Here is an 18,255-nt window from a genome sequence, read left to right on the forward strand (position 1 = left end):
GTACCCTGACAGCAAGATATCCAACCATGGCTTAAGAGGGGTCTACATGACCTAGAAGCTGTACGCCGGCTCCCTCGGCCAGTAAAGTGAGATGAGCGCCACAACCCCAGAGTCGTCCGTGACTGGACCTAACTGTCAGGGTCCCTTTACCTTTACACAAACAAAGGCTCTCACCACAGTGGCTCCTCTACTTTGGAGTACTGTCTGAATTCCGAGAGGCTCTTACAATGTTGATATTAATTCATCTGTTGGTCAAACATTTTTAGAGAACTGGATTGTGTTGTTGGTCATATTGTTCTTTCAATATTATTAAGTTTTAATGATTGGATGGTATGTCACCATGATATTAATTTCATGTATTTGTGGTTTATAAATATTTGGATAAATAAATAAAACCAGGAAAGTGTTAAATTTCATTTTTTAAAAACGAATAATTTATTATTACAAACCCCCTCCCCCCATTTTTTCTCTGTTTCAGAGAAACTGGGGAAAGTTGTTTTCATTTACAACTACATTTTGCTTTCAGCATACTCCTCAAGCCTCTTAAAAAAAAATGTGTCCATTCTAAAAACAGAGTTGAGAGTGAGCCAGTTTAAAGTAGAAAGAATTGGGCATGATGAGACTCAAACTGAAGACGGGAATCAAATTTACCAAAGAATGTCCTGCAATTTAATCCTAAGCATGTTCAATCACAAGTTAAGCCCCATTGAGTGCAATGGCAGATATTCCCAATACCCCCCTTTCCCAGGGAAAGAATTGCAACACTAGAGGAACCAGAGTTTTGGAGAGAACAAGCCCAGCTCTCAAGAGGGGGCCTTGCAGTGTCAAGAGCCAAGGCAGGAAGTGGAACAGAACAGAATCAGAGGGTGTTGGGGGATAATGATGATAAGTCTTGTCTGCTTTCTGAGAGACGGTTCTTGATGGGCTTACCATGTGGAATATATGGACTGTTATGAAAACATGCTGAATCAAACTAAGAGTGGTCTTAAAACTTCTTCTTCTTTTAGAAATCTCCCAAAACAGTAGCCAGAGTTTTGTGCTAAAGAAATGCACAAATAGGGTAAAATGATTGTATCCACATTCTGCATTGCGTCTAACCCTCTCTGTATATTGGAGGTAGCCAACATGGTGCCCTGCAAATGTTGCTGGACTACAGTTGCTGTGATCTCTTCCCACTGGCCATGCTGGCTGGAGCTCATGGGAGCTGTAGTCCACAAAATTTAGAGGGCCACTACATTAGCTGTCCCTACTCTATCCTTTCATCTGGATATCCTCATCCTGCATTAATTAGTCTAATCCATTAACAGTGCAACCCTCTACTCAGAAATAAGCTCTACTGAGTTCAGTGGGACTTACTCCTGGTATCTGATATAGGATTGCAGCCACATAAGCACTTATACAAATAGACAACTCCCCTTGGCATTGAATTCCATAGGTTATTTTTACATTGTGCAAAGAAGTCCTTGAGATATCCTTGAACTAGCTTTCTATTAGTTTCATTAGACTGGATACCACCATTCTTTCGTTCTGTGTAAACATGCTTAGCCTCTTTTTACTCACTCTTGCTGCATCATATAAGGTTTCATAAACTGCCGACGGTTTAAACTTTCCTTCCCTGTGTGCAAGATGATCTATGCTTATTTCAGAGGTGCTTTTGTGAAGAAGATACTGCAACTTAGTCAGTGCTGTCCTGTTCTTGACGCCATGCGAGCTGGATGAGTCTGCTTGTGCAAGGGAATCACCCAGACATGTTGCACTGGGGACTGTGTCAGTCTGACAAATTGATTACACAGACCCAGCTGTGCAAGTCCACTGGCACAAGGGTCAAAAACAAGAAGTATCAGGCATGTGGTAGCAGAAAAGCTGGACCATTGATCTGTCCTGCCCATCACCTTTTACTACATCATCTCCTGCCGTATCTCTTTCTGGCACGAAACATCTAGAATGGCACAAGTTGTCCAAAAGGTTGTCATACTTGATAAGACCTCTTGATTCCATTATTGTGGTCCCTACGAATTCTGTCAGTGTATGGGAACCTTGAGGTTCTTCAGAATCCCAAAATGCTGAAGCCAAGCCAGGTAGTCTCAGGAAAGCTTCTCCCCAACCCCTCCCCTCCAAATCCATCCTGACCGAGGGGATACATGGATACCCGTACTTTTCTGACAGCAGATTTAAGTTCCTTGTAATCAGCTCACTGTTCTTGGCTCTTCTTATTTCACCACTCTGCTCTTGCTAAGATGCAGCTGCTCATCTCCACATAGGATCACTTCCATCCTGGCTATGCCTACAACACTATTGTGCTCGGTGCATTCCACCCATCTAACAAAGAGCGGCAACTTAAACTTGCTTCTGGGTGATGATGTCACGAATGCATTCGTACAGATAAATGTACTTATCCTAGAGAGAGAGAAGCAGAGGGGGGCGGGATAGAGAGATTAGGAGCTCTGCCCTCATCATCTCCCATGGACAATCAAAGAATCTGTAATAATACTCCAAGGTGAAAAGGGAAAACACAGCCAAGGATTGCCATCACAACAGGCCAGGAATTAGGTCCAGGAATTTACAATGAACTAGGCATGTTCAGCTAGATCAAACTGCTAATTCAGCAGCAGGGGCACAAAAACACACTGTGGAACCCCTTATAGCTGCTCTATGTCTACAGGAAGCATGCAGGCTGCATATGTGAGCATCTCTGCAGCTTGGTCACTAGGGAGGGCCACATTCTTCTCCTCTGGCAATGTCAGGGAGCTCTAACTTGGTGTGTATGTGTGTATGCAATTTAAGTTGTATGGTACACCTGTGCTGCAGCTTTCGGTCTGTGATAAGTCCTGCAATACACAGGATTTTACTTAGAAGGGCTTGAGCACAATGCCCTCTAGTGGCACAACTGCCACAAAGATCAGCTGATGTGGAAGCAGCCTAATACTGCAGTCTTGGGCATATGTACCTGACATACACAAACATTTTTATGCAGTAAATGTGCATTTGTCCCTCATTTACTGTATAGAGGCTGGACATCTGCCCTAGAGGCTGGACATATTCCCTGCAGAAGATACTGCTGCTGAGGCTGCATTTTCCCAGTGCTTCAAATGGTTTGCCTAATGGTCAGGGGTCCCTTTACCTTTACAGAGGGAGGAGGAGGAAGCTCAGTTGGGCTAGCAAAACTCATTACACTGTCATCCTCTAGTACAACTATTTACTTGACTCCACCCCCCAAAGTCTTTGGAGATTATGAACTCTCCCTTTCCTGCATAGCATCAAGACTACATCTAGCCTCTTTGAATTTTTCAAAAGATGAACAGCAGCAAAAAACGATCCCTACCCCCCAGTTTCTATTACATGCAGATGAAATAAACATCCCACAGAGTCAGAGTATTTGGGAGTATCCCACAAGGGATGGAAAATGCTTTGGTTGATGATATGGAAAAGCCTGAACTGAAAACCTTGGTTGACATCCCTCTGGCTTTGATGAAAGAAAGCAGGTCCAAAAATATCTGTTGTGTGAAAGTTGCCCAATATTTCCCAGCTCTTCATGAATATGAGACAGATGGTGGCTGGAGAGGGGGAGAGGGCACTGAGCTGTAGAGACCCGTCCAAGGGGCTTGCTAAATAAGATCAGACGGAGTCATGACTGGAATTACCTACTTCCCCACTTTGAACCACAATATTGGATGGCCATGCAAAAAGTGTACCCCAGTACAGTAAAGGGAAAGTCCATCAGGGATCCCATGTCCTCCTTGACTAGCTTTAGGGAGACAGAAAGCACAGGGGTCCTGCAGGAGGGCAGAGCATGGAACAGCATAGTGTCCTTTGGCCTTGACACAGCTCTTGGCTACCATTGCTGCTCAAGCTTCCCTTTCTGCCCTTTACCTACCAGTGTTGGAGTCATGAGGCAGCAGCTCCTCACCAGCCTCAGAACAACACCATATACATCCACACTCTTCTCTCCTTTCAGCTGCTGCAGCAGAGTATCCAGGGCAATCAGCACCCCGATCGGGCCTACGCCGCCAGAACTGTGAAAGAAAAAAATCAAATAATTAAAATAAAAATAAACTAGTGCGCCCTTCAGCACAGGACAGTTCACAATACAATAAAAAAATACCATCCATAAAACCATTAACCACTGGACATTAGTTAAAACCAGGAGCTTATAATTCCTCACGTCAACACAGCAAGTGACAATCACAACACAGGTGATCCTACCAAAACATCAGCATCATCACCAAAGAGCTTGATGGAAAGGCACAACTTGGTCACAAAAACTGAAGTCATGAGGCAGGGAGTTCCACATACTGGATGCCACTAGATAGAACCAGCAGGGGGTCGGATAGTAGCCCTTTTACTGATGGGTATCAGCTCAGTGAGATGGGAATGCCTACATCTTAGGATTGGCATATGCAGCAGGAAAAGGGCTAAAAAGGGCTGCCTACTGGGCAAGAGCCCAAGGGTACCTGAGAGGCAGGGCCTTACTTGCAATGCAGGACCAAGGGATTTGTTCTTTTCCGATATGGCACCAGTTGCCTGACAGTGGTGAGGAAGCCCACCAGGATCTCAGGGTCTGGAAATTCCTCTCCTTCCCCCAAAGGGAACCGGAACCGTTGCAGCAGCCTCTCCTTGGCCTTTTTCTCCTGACAAAGTAAGAAAGACATTATGATAATCAATCTAGCAACTGTTTGGGAATGCAGTGTAGAGGGCAGGCCAATGCACAAATGAAGAATTCTGTGTAGCTCAAAAGCTTAGCTATGGTGACAAGGAGTTTCCCCCACAAAACACACATGTCCAATGATATTGCTTCATTGTTCTTCTTGCCTTTGCCCACGGCCCCATGGCTTTCCCCCACTATTCCCAACTCACGTACATATTTCAGTCTCAGCTGAGTGCATGGCCATCCTGAAATAACCTTCTCTGGGCCTTGCTGTATGGTCAACGTCTCTGTGCACACAGGTTCACCTTCAGAGGGCCAGCATGAGTTGTCTGGAGTCTACACATACACACATAAAAAATAGGAGTTGTAGTAATAATAATAATAATAATTTATTATTTATACCCTGCCCATCTGGCTGGACCTCCCCAGCTACTCTGGGCGGCTTCCATAGAAACCAAGAATACAGTAAAATCACACGTTAAAAACTTCGCTAAACAGGGCTGCCTTAAGATGTCTTCTGAATGTCAGGTAGTTGTTTATCGCTTTGACATCTGCTGGAAGGGCGTTCCCCAGGGCGGGCGCCACTACTGAGAAGGCCCTCTGCCTGGTTCCCTGTAGCTTTGCTTCTCGCAATGAGGGAACCGCCAGAAGGCCCTCGGCACTGGACCTCAGTGTCCGGGCAGAATGATGGGGGTGGAGACGCTCCTTCAGGTATACTGGACCGAGTTGTAGCTGCAGTTACATTTGCCCTGACCACATGGTGCCACCATTCAGATATAGCTCCAGTTAATGGGAACCACTCATGGAAAAGCAGTTCTTACACAGCCAGGATTCTAAACGGCACAGCTCTCAATTCCAGGTGCCCAAACTGAACTTGTCCCATAGTTCTGTGCTATGGCCCCAGCGATTGCAGCTATCCCAGAAGGACCTGCCTCTATAATTCTGTGGGTCTGCATAATGCGAATCTTACGGGGCTGTTTGTCTGTCCAGGTAGTAGAGTGATGATGGTGTGGACTCCATGTTCCCAGACCAGCCCCCAGAATTCCTCCAGGGCCAGTTTGTCAGGTCCTTCAATAGCTATATAGTCCTTGGCTGAGTTACAGCCCTGCCAAAAGAAAAAGAAAAACAGAGTCTCATTTAGCAGAGTTAGCAAAGTGCCAGCGGAAGAAGATTAGTCTGGTCTAAGCTTGGATAAGGAATAAGCTGCAGGTTATGGTATCTGTAACTGGCTTATTCTCCCATGGGAAGTTAGTTGAAGATGAGGCACCAGGAGTTGCTAGCAACTTTAGTGACAGATCAGAGGGTGAAATGAAAGCATATTTTCTTTCTTTAAGTACTTGTCTTAGACTAGATTTCTTGGTCTTGATAAATCAGGGGATTTTTGTGAACTAAACTACCTTAATAGATTGTCGAGCTCAGCCAGCTCCAGCCTGGTGTTCTTACATTTGGCCATGCTGGCTGGGGCTGATGGAAGTTGTAGTCTAACAGATCTGGAGAGCACCAGGTTAAAGAAGGCTGGCCCAGGTACTTGCTGCTATATAGATTCCCAAACAAGGTATTACATTTGAAATTTACTTGCTGTATCCCTCATCCGGAAGTCAGCTCTCCATCCTCTTCCACTGTATTATCTCCTATACTCACCACTGGCAGAATAGTCACAAAGTTCCCACAATGCACTATTTGCTTTTACTGTAATTACTTAACAATTATTTGTAACCAGTGATTGTGTACTTGGCCCTCCATTGTCTCTGAATATACTTTTGCCAATGGAACCTCAAAAAGTGTTTGCCATTTTTGCACAGTGGCACTTTAGCAGGTCTTGTATTAATTTCAGGGGTTGCAACAGATCAATCGCTAGTACATGAGACTCTTAATCTCAGGGTCATGGATTCGAGCACCACAGGCAAAAATATTCCTGCAGTGCAGGGGGTTGGACTACATGACCCCCATGGTTCCTTCCAACTCTATGATTCTAAGAACTCACTGTTTATTGAGTAGTTTTTGCACACTCGGGCTTATTTCCCTTGAAGTGGCATTCCTTTTACACTTGTACATTTTGTCCCAACTCTCCAGTTTATCAATATTATTTTGATTTCTAATACAGTGGTACCTCGGGTTAAGTACTTAATTCGTTCCGGAGGTCCGTTCTTAACCTGAAACTGTTCTTAACCTGAAGCACCACTTTAGCTAATGGAGCCTCCTGCTGCCGCTGCGCCGTCAGAGCACTATTTCTGTTCTCATCCTGAAGCCAAGGAACAGCCAGGATCGCAGAATCCACTTGTTACCTTCTCACAGCTTGGCAGCAGTTGAGTTGTACTTGCTATGGCCTAGCCTTTTCTCTCTCACCAAAGCAAGGAAAAGCACATACTGTCATACCTCGGGTTACAGACCCTTCAGGTTGCATTTTTTGAGGTTACGGACCGCCGAAACCTGGAAGTACCGGAACGGGTTACTTCCGGGTTTCGGCAGTCACGCATGCGCAGAAACGCCGAATCGCAACCCGCACATGCACAAACGGGCAGGTGCGGGTTGCGAACATGCATTCCGCACGGATCACGTTCACAACCTGAGCGTCCACTGTACATTTATTTCATAACATTTCATTAAAAAGTATATATATCTCTTGATTGCAAAAGAAAAAAAACCCTCAAAGCAGTGATACAAGTAACTGAACCCTTCTATAGGAGTGCAGCATGCAGCAAAGACATCTGAATGCAACAACAGAGGACCCAAAAGGGGAGAAATGAAATTCATGGTGGACTCACAGGGATGAGCCAGACATTCGTGAGGTCTGAGAAGGGATCTCGATCCAGCTGCGAGAACTTCACTTTTGAGCGATCATCTGCAAAACAGCCTTTGTGAGAAGGTGGAGGGTGGGGTGACACAGTGCGTCAGGCACAGCTCAATCCTGCGCAGCAGAATTTCAGCTCAGCGCCTTATGCCCCACCCGTAATTCATGCACAGCAACAATACTAACCACAAAACCCGTTACTCACAAGAGTTCTTGCTTGAGGGAAGGTTGATCTGTTGGTTGCCACTGCTAGAAAGTGGTACTGCTGAATTGACTTCCTCTTTGGCAGCCTCCAGGAGCATCTGCTGATGGGGAGAAGCAAAGCAGAAGAAAAGAAAGAGAGAGAGAGAGACAGAGAGAGAGAAAGAGAGATGGGTTGGGGTGGACTTTTCACTATGATTGAGCATGCAGGATCACTGACCCCAGAGTCAATGGTGAGTACTTTAATCATTGATACAGCTGCTAATGCAGAGGTCTTCAAAACCTTCATTCCGAAGAGTTAACTACATGCTACATGCAGCTGGATGTATATTTTCACAGCTTGAGCCTGAGCTGCCCTCATGGTGATAGTCGTGCATCTCTGATGCGGCCCAATCTGGCCACCCACATGGCATGTGGAGTGGGAGCACCCTTAAAACCCAGCATCCCTGTGTGCCAACCTCTTACCTCATACTCCCTTAGGAAGCCAGTGTTGGCCTTGGAACTGTTCTTTGCGTGGTGCTGAACAAAGTTCTTGAGAGGGACAGGATGGGAGCTTGAGAAAACATGAGAGATGGGTTTAATTATTCAGCTTCCCCATTCCATATCCCTCTAACATGAGCTGATGGCACAGCTGCCTTGAAAAGAGAACAAGACACTGTGGTCCCAGGAGACTTCTTGCAACTCCTACTGAACAAGAAGCCTCTGCTGCTATTTGAGGCAGGCCATGCCTATTTGCAATGAGTGTGGTGCCCTGGTTGCTGATCCCTATAGACCTTTCCAGATGATGAATGGGGAAACCAACCAACCAACCAACCAACCAACCAACCAACCAACCAACCGGTTTCCCCCCTTTGCATTATACTTGTGCTAGTTCTGATCCAGCAATGTAATAGCCTGTTTGCACATATGGATGGGGAAGAAGGAGTAGCCTCATTTCTGGGCACAATAGCTATGTTAAGCAGGGGGAGGGGTGGCTTACAGGAGAGAACTATGCATTCCACTGGAATGGAAGGGGAAATTAGGTATAAACTTACAGATCCACTCCAGACAGGCCAATCTGTGGGTCTTCAGAGATCTTCTCTAGGATGCAGTTGTGCAGGAAAATGTACTGCCCCTAGAAGAGAAGAGCACATATTTTATGTACACGGAGACCCTGAAAGCACTGCAGTGCACCTTGAAATAGAAAGGCAACCAGGTCTAATCATTATAATGTGCAGCTGGGAGCTTCAGGCCTCTACTCCTGAACTGGCACTGACTTGCCAAAGAACTGTTCTTTCTACAGCCTCTATAAATAAAATAAAAAAGAAGCTGCTTGCAAACCAGTTGACAGCCAATGCTTGTACCTCATCCTATGCTTATTTTTCAGTAGCTGCCCATTTTGTTCATTTGCTTCTCCACATGCCCATAGAGGATGCCCAAAGGATCCCACCCCTTCACTGAAATTAGGCTTGAAAGAAGCATTCTCTTGTAGCCACTAGAACAGTTTGCCATGTGCTCTTGGTTGCAGTATGTTTGTGTGTGTCTGTGTGCATGACAGCTTTTCTGGTTTGCCAATGTGCTTATGGACTCCAAGAGGTTGGCTGTTCTTGCCATGTCTTGAGCCCTCCCCCAGGTCCCTCACTGATGTTCCTTCTAGATTCTGTTGCCCATTGTGTCTCTGGCATCTTCTCCATCCCTCCGCATTGGCCACAAACACCCAGAAGAAAGGGTAAGGCCATCTTGTGTCATTGAATGATTCCCATGTCAGGGCAACCACCGACCTGAGAGGCAGCTCAGAGTTTCTCACCAGTGTCTGAATCATTCGGTGGCGGTTCATCCGCAGGCTGTAAATGGTGTTAAACACATCCACCACCTTCTCATACTTCAGCTGCTGCAGGAGCCGATCCAGAGCAACGAAAGTCCCGGTGCGCCCCACACCTGCACTGCAATATTACAGGGAAAGAAGAGGCTCTTTCACACAGCTTACCTTGGAGGCCTTCATTCCTTCTCATTCTGTGCTCCCTACCTTTTGTGACCCCAGCAGTCAAGGAATTTGGGCAAAGAGGACACCTGATCATGCCAACCATGGCAAGGCAATGATGTTTACCAACTGAATGATTTTATGGCAGCATTTTTCTTGATGTTTCGTTGCGTTTGCAGGTTTTGGTAGTAAGTGTCGGAATCTAGGGGGGTCGAAAGGCCAGCTGACTCGGCCCCAGCTGGAGTGTTTTCCCTCAGTCTTGCCGCTGCAGAGATTCATCGACCTCTGCTCCGATGTACATCAGTGACTCAAGCTTGCAGAGTTGAGCACTTTACTCAGCAGTGTAAACTGCGCAACAGAAGAGGCTTGAGGCTGTAGACACATACTAAACTACGCATTTATTATACATAAATCAAGACAAAGAAAACATGGCATCTCTCCTTGCCGTCTTCTCGGAGAGAGACTAAAAACAAAAGCAATACAGAGCAGAAGTTCTGCTCACACCAGCAATCTGTGCTGTAATGTAAACAGACATGTGACACACAACAATCCCATGCAGCAAAGGGTGGAAAGGAATCCCAACATTAATAACCAGCCAAGTGCGTTGCCTGAAACTTACCTGCAGTGTACCAGCGTAGGCCCAGATTCCTTTGCACCCTGCATGTGTGCTCGCACCAACTCTATAAAGGCAATCATGGAAGCTGTGGACTCAGGAACACCATGATTAGGCCATGCTGTGTAGTGCAAGTGAGTTACTCTCCTTTCCATGTTTAGCCCTTCCTGTGTGATAAGAGATGCCCACATTAGTGCCCACAGAAGCAGCTCAGGCAAAGTCCTAAACCTGAAATTGCAAGAGAGGAAGCATCTGCCATTAAACTGCATGAGATATGCTTCTGCTGAATTTGGGTACTACAACCAAGAAAGCTGGTCCACAAGCTTATGAAGCATGTACTCTTTATTCCAGATTTTCTCAACCGTCCGCAAAAGGTAAGAGCTTTGCCTTGTTTCCAGTCATTAGGATTCCCTGGAGCACCACAACGCTGCGGTTTATATTATATTTGCATTTTTGATTGGGAAAGATTATTGGGAGGTGCCATGGGGTATTTCTGGTCTCCTACTCACATGCTGGAGCTTGAACTCCCGTGTAGTCCACTCATCTGCAAAATTCTGAGCGAGCAGGTGGATGCTGATCTGCCCAAAAGAGGTAGGAGAAGTGTCCGAGGGCCAGTAGTATTCACACAGCACCTAGCAAGGGAGATGGAACTGCAATTAATATTTCCAAAGGAAACGAGCACCTTCTTTCCTTATATATTGCCCCTGGCTATCCTTGTGCAACATGCTTGGTGGATTCTACAGTGCTGGGCACAACACATACTATCTTCCCTGAAAACAAGCCGCTTCGAATGCAGGAAATGTCAAAACCACTTCCACCGTGTTTTGGAGTCTCTATCTGCACTCCTGTGTATAGTATGCTTGTTAAAAGTAACCACACAAGATGGGAGGAGTTCTCCCTTTTTTGGCCTCGGCGTTTTTGTGTGAGTAAGCAGCACAGTAAAAATAAATAAAAAGAATGGGATTGAGTTACAAATCTTAGCTAGTTATTATGTCACTATTTAAACGAATGATTGAATGAGATTGTTTTAATACCAGTTGCAGATTGTTTTGTGCTGATCGGTCAGCTTTTATGGATATTTTATAGTTATATTTGGCGACTTGTAGTAGTGGTTTGATCATCGTTAGCTGTCCTGGGCTCTTGTTTTGGAGGCACAGCAGGATACAATAGCAACAGTAGCAATAAAAATGCTTTCATTATTTTCTCTCTCCCATAGATCTTTACCATGAAGCAAAACCAGCATCAGTCCCACATTTCCTGCACACTGGGCTATGATTATGTGTCAACCTGTAGTAGTAATATACCGCAGTCGTTAACTTTCTCTTCAGCTGGCCCGCAATAATAAATCATTTCTATACTTCTGGGTATTCCCATTGGCCAATAGGTTCTTCTAATTTTAATCATGTAGCCTAGCCTTTAATTTGCTTTTTTCTTAACATTCATTATTTAAGAAAAGTTTATAAATTTTTGATCAGCTACCACCCGCAAAAAGATGTTAACTCAGGCAATTAGAAATGCTGGACTCGTAGCTTATATGCACAAGATCTCAATTGTTATCGTGCTTTTCTGCTTCCGAGGGAAGGGGGCAGAAACTGCTGGGGATGATTTTGAGTGGGGAAATGGCTGGTGGGTAAAGGGTGAGGCACTGATCCTTCACTCAAGATCAAAGCCTCCCAAGTCTGCTTTACTTTTTTTTTGTTACACACAATTTCATACAATATCTACTTCTGGCCTCAGAATTCCCTTCCACTAGATATAAAGCAACAGGCCTCTGACAATACTGATGGAAAGAAGTATTGGTCCCAAGTGGCCATCAAGACTCCCCCACTGCCTGTGCAAAGGGCACTGATACTACCACGCTGCAAAACTCTTGTTCCCTAGACCATAAACAGTAGGGCAGGGATGTGGAACCTCAGGCCAGGGGCTGAATGAGGCCCTCCACGTTTCTCTATCTGCCCCCCCCCCCACCAGATCTTTCCCCAAGCAAGACCCTTCTTCCATGGGCCCTGCTTTGTGTGTTTCTACTTGGCTAGAATATGCATTTCTGCTTCTTGTTTGTTGGAGTGGAGGATAGGGAAGGGTGCAAGAGTAAATTAACATTGATTGCTCCACCTGCTTCTGCTTTTAGCCCTGCCCACCTCTGCCATGTGGCCCCTGGAAGTTGGCCAAGAAGGGAAAGAGGCCTATATGGGTTGAAAAGGGGGATCTCGCCCCTACAGTAGGGGCTTCCATCAGACCTACTCGTCCATTCTCCATGCCCACAGTCAGCATGACAATGGTGCAGATGTGCTGCTCCCAGACGAGCCGCCAGAAATCATCCAGGGTTTTTTTCAGGGGCCCCTGTGTGGCGATGAACTCCTGCGGGGAGTTGTAACCCTAAAAGAATGAATGAGCAGAATTAGCAATCGCAGAATGCTTTTCTTGAATCAAGGAAAGCATACAGTGTTGATTTGGTTTAATTATTCTGTATTGTGGTGTGGGTTCTTTTGTTTTTTGTTTTTTTTTAAATAGAGCAAAGTTTAGTTTATACCTTGAAAGAACTTAGGGCACAATCCAGCAAATGTCAGTGCTGAACAAGTCCTACTGAAAGCAATAGGATGAGTTTTAAGCTTGACTTGTTTTGGATGGTTGTGGTTATGGTCTTGCAGATGTTTGCTATTTCCTCACAGCAGCCTTCGCCAACTTGGCCCTTCCAGATGTTTTGGACTACAACTCCCATCAGCCCCAGCCAGCGTGGGTGGGGTATAAATAATAAACTTGTTGTTGTTGTCATCCAAAACAGTTAACAGTGTTTCAGATCTGTTTGGAATGCATTTATGCTACACAGCAGCCTTCACCAACTTGGCTGGCTCTGAATGTTTTGGGCAACACTGGTTGTGACGTTCATTTATATGTTGCATGCTTATTTATGAACATAACCAAATAAACTTCTCATGTAACCAATTATTAACAGATGGAGGTACTGATGTTTAGCTGTATGGATTAAAACTGAGTACATTCTGAGTCATCCTTCTGCTGTAGCAAAGTTATAGAGGTTTAATTCTCCATCCTACAATAATATTGTTGCACATTCCTTACGGCACCTTTCCCCCATTATTTTTAAACAGCAAGTTTTAAACCCTTCTAATAATGGAGAAGAAACACAGTGAGCCGCACATTCCTATGTTCACCCCTGTCATACACCAGGACTACAGACAAGCTGGTAGAAAACTCCACTTGTGTCACTGGGAGTTACCATACCATGCTGGTAACTCCATCTCTGCTAGTAGAGCCACATTTTCTAATACCCCTCAGTCAGTGGATCTGTAGGATAGCATCACACCTTATAAGGCTCAAAATCCAAAATGCTTCTACATTCCATATGCTATGCACAACATTCAGCTTAGGACACAGGGAGTCAATAGAGATCAAAGATGGTCTTTTCAAGAAACCCTTAAAAAGTCTTAGATTAATGTGGTCTGTGGGCTCTTCTAGAGTGAAAGAAAGGCCCACTGGCTTCCTCAGGTGATCTCACATTCTCCAAGCCACAGAATGCAGTAGGCACAGTCCTGCATGCTTAAGAAGAGTTTGGATTTGATATCCCGCTTTATCACTACCCGAAGGAGTCTCAAAGTGGCTAATATTCTCCTTTCCCTTCCTCCCCCACAACAAACACTTTGTGAGGTAAGTGGGGCTGAGAGACTTCAGAGAAGTGTGACTAGCCCAAGGTCACCCAGCAGCTGCATGTGGAGGAGCAGAGACTTGAACCCGGTTCACCAGATTACAAGTCCACCTCTCTTAACCACTACACCACACTGGCTCTCTTAAGGAATGCAAGTTCATAGAATGCCGCCTCACTGGGCTTGAAGAAACCAGAAGATCAGATAGCTCAACCTGAAAATCTAAGAAAGATTTCTCGATGCACTACCCCGTGCCTGCGCTATTAACACACTCAAGCCACATCATGATGCATGCTACAATGTGCCACAGAGAGCTGAAGTGGAGAAGGTACCTTCTCAGGGAAATTGTGACCCTGCAGATATTGTTGGGACTACAGCTTCCATAATCTCTGATCATTGGCTATGTTGGGTGATGGCTGATAGCAGATAGAACCCATCAACATTTGGACGGTCATAGGCAGGGGAGTAGCATGGGAGGGGCAAGGGGGCGTGACCCCAGGCACACAATTTTGAGGAGGTGACACACAGGTGCCAGCTTCCGCAGGGATCTCCGTCGTGCCCAGGTGTATCCGGAAGGGCCCCATCCCTGGCTCCCCATCCTTCCCTGCCCCAGAGCCCTGCCTGGCCTTGCTACCACATCCATGGCCCCCTCACTAAATGGCCACCCAGCCAGCACTTGCTCACTCCTTGCTCTGCACACTTCTAATATATTCTATTAGGGTTTCATTGCTTTTTAAAAATAATTTCTCCCCTATGTTTTTAGCTGTTCCTATTTTATCTGTGAGCCACTTTGAGTCCCTGTCTGGGGAAAAGGCAAGGTAGAAATAAATATAATAATAACAACCCTCATCTCCATGCACTGTCCCCCAGCAATGCTTTGTATTGACAGCAAAAAAAACAAAACAAAACAAAAAACCCAAACCAAACTAAAAGGAATGTGAAATGTTTAGCCTCTGATCTCCTTTGTCCCTTAGCCCTCTGGTCCTCTGTATCTAGCATCCCTTCTCCATACGTGGTGAACAATTTTTCAGTAAAAGAGGGGCTGTCAGGAATGAGCAGTTGCCCAGATCCTTGTTTGGTAAAAGAGAGGCTGCCACCTTTGCCTTATCTGCCACTGCCTGCCGCTGCTCACATTTTTACAAATACAAAAAGAGCCTTGCTGGATCAGACAGATCATCTCCTCCAGTATTGTGTTTCCAGTAGCAGCCAGCCAGGCACACACCTTTTAGCCAATGCAGCCTGCAAAGGAGACACAGATGCTCTTGTGCTAAAGAGGCTTGTTTTCTAACTTTAAATGTTAACGTGCAAATGAAGCACAGTGTCCTTACACAAGCATGCAAACATGACTGCTGTGCTATTACGCACGCATACCATGTACACACAAGGCAGACTTGGGTGTGCAAATACAAGTGCTGCATGCACACACATAAAGATGCGCTTTCTAGCCATTACCTGGATAAATCACCAGAGAGGCATAAGGGAAACATCCAAGCTCTCTAATATGCAGCTGTAAATAGCAGGAGAAAGAGGAAAGACAAGTGAAAGTTTTAGAGCAATGGGGCTGCTCAGGGAGTGCCCTCGCTCCATTCAGTCCAAACCCAAACATGTTCTGGGAAAAAACAGCTCTGCAAGTCTGAAGAAGCAGCTAGCCGCACATGGTGGTGATTGGCTGGCCCCTGCAATGTCACTAGGACCTATTACCCAGTTTCAATCACCAGAGCGGTTTTGAACTGGTAAGGTTTTATTAAGAAATTAAAAGAGGATGCATATAAATGTGTGAATGTTCATATGGTGATTTTAAAATTTTAAAAGTAGACAGCCCCCCTGAAGCTGCGAGTGGGTGGCAAGACTGATGGTGACATAATATACCGGAAATTTGCTTTCATCCGTCTTTGTCAGTTTATGAAACCAGGCCCATCTTGCAGCTGAGACATTTGTGGCTTCTCTTCTGCTCTTAAGCCTGTCTTTGCCTAGAGATAGACTAAAGTAAATTTGGACTGAGGAAAACATGGTGTCCATGCCTGAGTACGCTTTTAGACCATGTTTACACTCATGTGGAAGTTATGATATTCTGACACCTTGCTCAGTTGACCCATCTTCCCCATCTTTTGTTTTCCTTTTATCCTTGTCTATTTTTGTATTACCTTCCTACTTACTGAAAAGAAAAGAAAAACTGGATTTTCTATCATTCCACAGAAACCAAATACTCTAACCCTATAGTGACAGAATGCAATTATTAGGAAAGTCTCTTTGCTCCACATGATATACCTGCTGCGTCCTAACTGAAGCAATAGTGATGCAAATTCAATCAATCAATCAATCAATCAATCAATCAAATCTTGTTCCCAACTTTGCAGAGTATTCTAATGGTCAACCAGGCCTCCTGAGATTTAGGTTTCATTCCTGTGTGAAGTCATATGTGAACATCTGGCTGCAGGTGCCCTAACACCTTCCACCTTCCATAGCCTTCCTATGAGATGTCAGTAAGGTTACAGAAGTATTCAAAGAGCTCACTGGCACAAAGTTGGCATTGATGTAGTCAGAATGTGGTTCTTCATCCAGCAGGCTCAGCTTCACTCGGGAGTAATCATCTGCACAATTACATATTAAAATGTTACATTAAACACAAAGTTGCTAATACATATAAACCAATATAAATTCACTGCTCTCTCTGCTGTGCATCTTTACCCACCAGCCAATCCCCATACAGAGTTTCAAGAAATATTATGAGACAAGGGCAGCAAATTCCAATCATGGCTTCTCTTAGGATTTTGAGGTAAGTGCTCCTCTCCCCTGATCTTTCTGTTTGCAAAGGACTGTAATATTCCTTTACAGCACGCAAAGGAAGAAGGTACACAGAAGACAAAGGTGAAATCAGATTCTACAGGTTGCAACTTGGCAGCCCTGTGGAAGAGTTTAGCCAATTCTCTGCTGTTTGTGTAATGCGAAGGTTGGCAACATTAACCCCACTGTGTGGGAATCCCTTGCAGATGACCACAGTGGCTGGAGACAAGCTGTCAGGTCGTGTATCCACAGCAGTGACCAGAGGGGGCATGATGGCTGGGATAAGCTCAGAGTTGGTGCTTTTGCAGCAGCACAACTGGATGCCTTCATCTGCCCCAGCTGCAACAAAACATGTCTCTCCCGGATCAGTCTCTACAGCCACAGCAGGTGTTACAACCATCCAGCAGCTTGACCACACTCCTCCTGACAGATGGATGCCGACCATTAAGCGGTACAGAAATTAAATAATCAATCAATCAGTGCACCCATTTTACATGTACAGATCTCACACATGTTCACTCCACCACACATTTGCCAGGCATACAGCTCACACACGTCGTCACACTCACACACATGCAGACGCATGCATGGACACCAGAGTGGGATTTACCGCAGAGGAGACTTGTTCAGGGGGTGGGGTGTAAAGCAGGGGGAAGGGCAAAAGGATGAGGAAGGGGAGCAGGGGCTAAAAGTTGCATGAAGGTGTAGCCAACCGTCTTTCAGCTCTGTTACAATTCATGGGACAGGAAATGGCTAAAACTGCAACATCCAATAGATGTGTAAAATGCATGAAGCCAACCAGAGAAGGGAGTTTGCCAAGATAACCCAACTAGGAAGAGGGGACAAATTAGCTATACATAATTCTGTCCAGAACTTACATGGTAGAACATGAGGATATCGATTCTTGGGGATGTTAGCAGGCAGTTCAGCTTCCGTTTTTGGCTGCTCTTTCCCTACTTCCTTCAGCTCCTGTGGGACAGAAGGAGAAAACCTTTATCAGCAAGATCCCCTATGTCAGTTTGAGCCAGGTGCCAATCTCATAGAGAAGGGGATTTATTATTTGTTTAGAATATTCATCTCCCGGCTTTATGGCCTGAGATGCTCTCAAAGCAGCTTACAAAAGATTATCGCAATTAAAACAAACCACATTCAAGTCTAGTATCAAGGTCAGAGAAAGCCAATTTATTTGGCTTTCCCACCACCAAATAAATTTAGAAATATAGTTTTTCCATTCTTTGAAGCAGCCTGAATTGTTTACAATTGGGATTTATTGGAATTCCTTTTAGTGGTTGAAATTCTACCTAGCAGGGAGAGCTTCGTTCTCTCCTAAATCTCCAACTCTTTCTTAACCTCTTTCCACAATTTTATATATATATATATATATATTTTTCTAACAATTTTTTTTACTCATCATCCATGTTTTTAAGCAACATTTTTGTTTTATCTGAATTTATTTTAAAACCCTTGGCCTCTTCTAGTTTGACCATTGTTTAAACTGATATTTGAAGCTACAGTCATACCTTGGATCCCGAACACCACAAACCTGGAGTGAGTGTTCCAGTTTACGAATGTTCTTTGGAACCCAAACATCTGACGCGGCTT

At 44.9% G+C, this 18,255-nt stretch overlaps 1 protein-coding gene across 4 annotated transcripts in view; it reads right to left on the minus strand.

The window, feature by feature from the left end:
* Window positions 1-411: 411 nt before the first annotated feature.
* The window catches only part of LOC309344308 (receptor-type tyrosine-protein phosphatase V-like), a 54,898-nt gene continuing 37,054 nt past the window's right edge, over window positions 412-18,255 (minus strand). For 3 of the 4 annotated variants that reach the window (XM_081866580.1, XM_081866578.1, XM_081866577.1), the window contains exons 23-37: window positions 17,532-17,622; window positions 16,384-16,460; window positions 12,452-12,586; window positions 10,720-10,842; window positions 10,217-10,377; window positions 9,424-9,559; window positions 8,672-8,751; window positions 8,103-8,190; window positions 7,642-7,741; window positions 7,411-7,487; window positions 5,616-5,750; window positions 4,859-4,981; window positions 4,471-4,628; window positions 3,875-4,013; window positions 412-2,397 (exon numbers count right to left, since the gene is read on the minus strand). In XM_081866580.1, coding sequence (XP_081722706.1) covers window positions 2,338-2,397; window positions 3,875-4,013; window positions 4,471-4,628; window positions 4,859-4,981; window positions 5,616-5,750; window positions 7,411-7,487; window positions 7,642-7,741; window positions 8,103-8,190; window positions 8,672-8,751; window positions 9,424-9,559; window positions 10,217-10,377; window positions 10,720-10,842; window positions 12,452-12,586; window positions 16,384-16,460; window positions 17,532-17,622 — 1,683 coding nt within the window. In that variant the 3' untranslated portion in view covers window positions 412-2,337. The remainder of the gene's footprint in view (window positions 2,398-3,874; window positions 4,014-4,470; window positions 4,629-4,858; window positions 4,982-5,615; window positions 5,751-7,410; window positions 7,488-7,641; window positions 7,742-8,102; window positions 8,191-8,671; window positions 8,752-9,423; window positions 9,560-10,216; window positions 10,378-10,719; window positions 10,843-12,451; window positions 12,587-16,383; window positions 16,461-17,531; window positions 17,623-18,255) is intronic. The other variant, XM_081866579.1, reaches the window with a different exon arrangement.

This window comes from Podarcis erhardii (genome assembly GCF_964252035.2).
Source record: "Podarcis erhardii genome assembly, chromosome: 6".
Classification (NCBI taxonomy): Eukaryota; Metazoa; Chordata; class Lepidosauria; order Squamata; family Lacertidae; genus Podarcis; species Podarcis erhardii.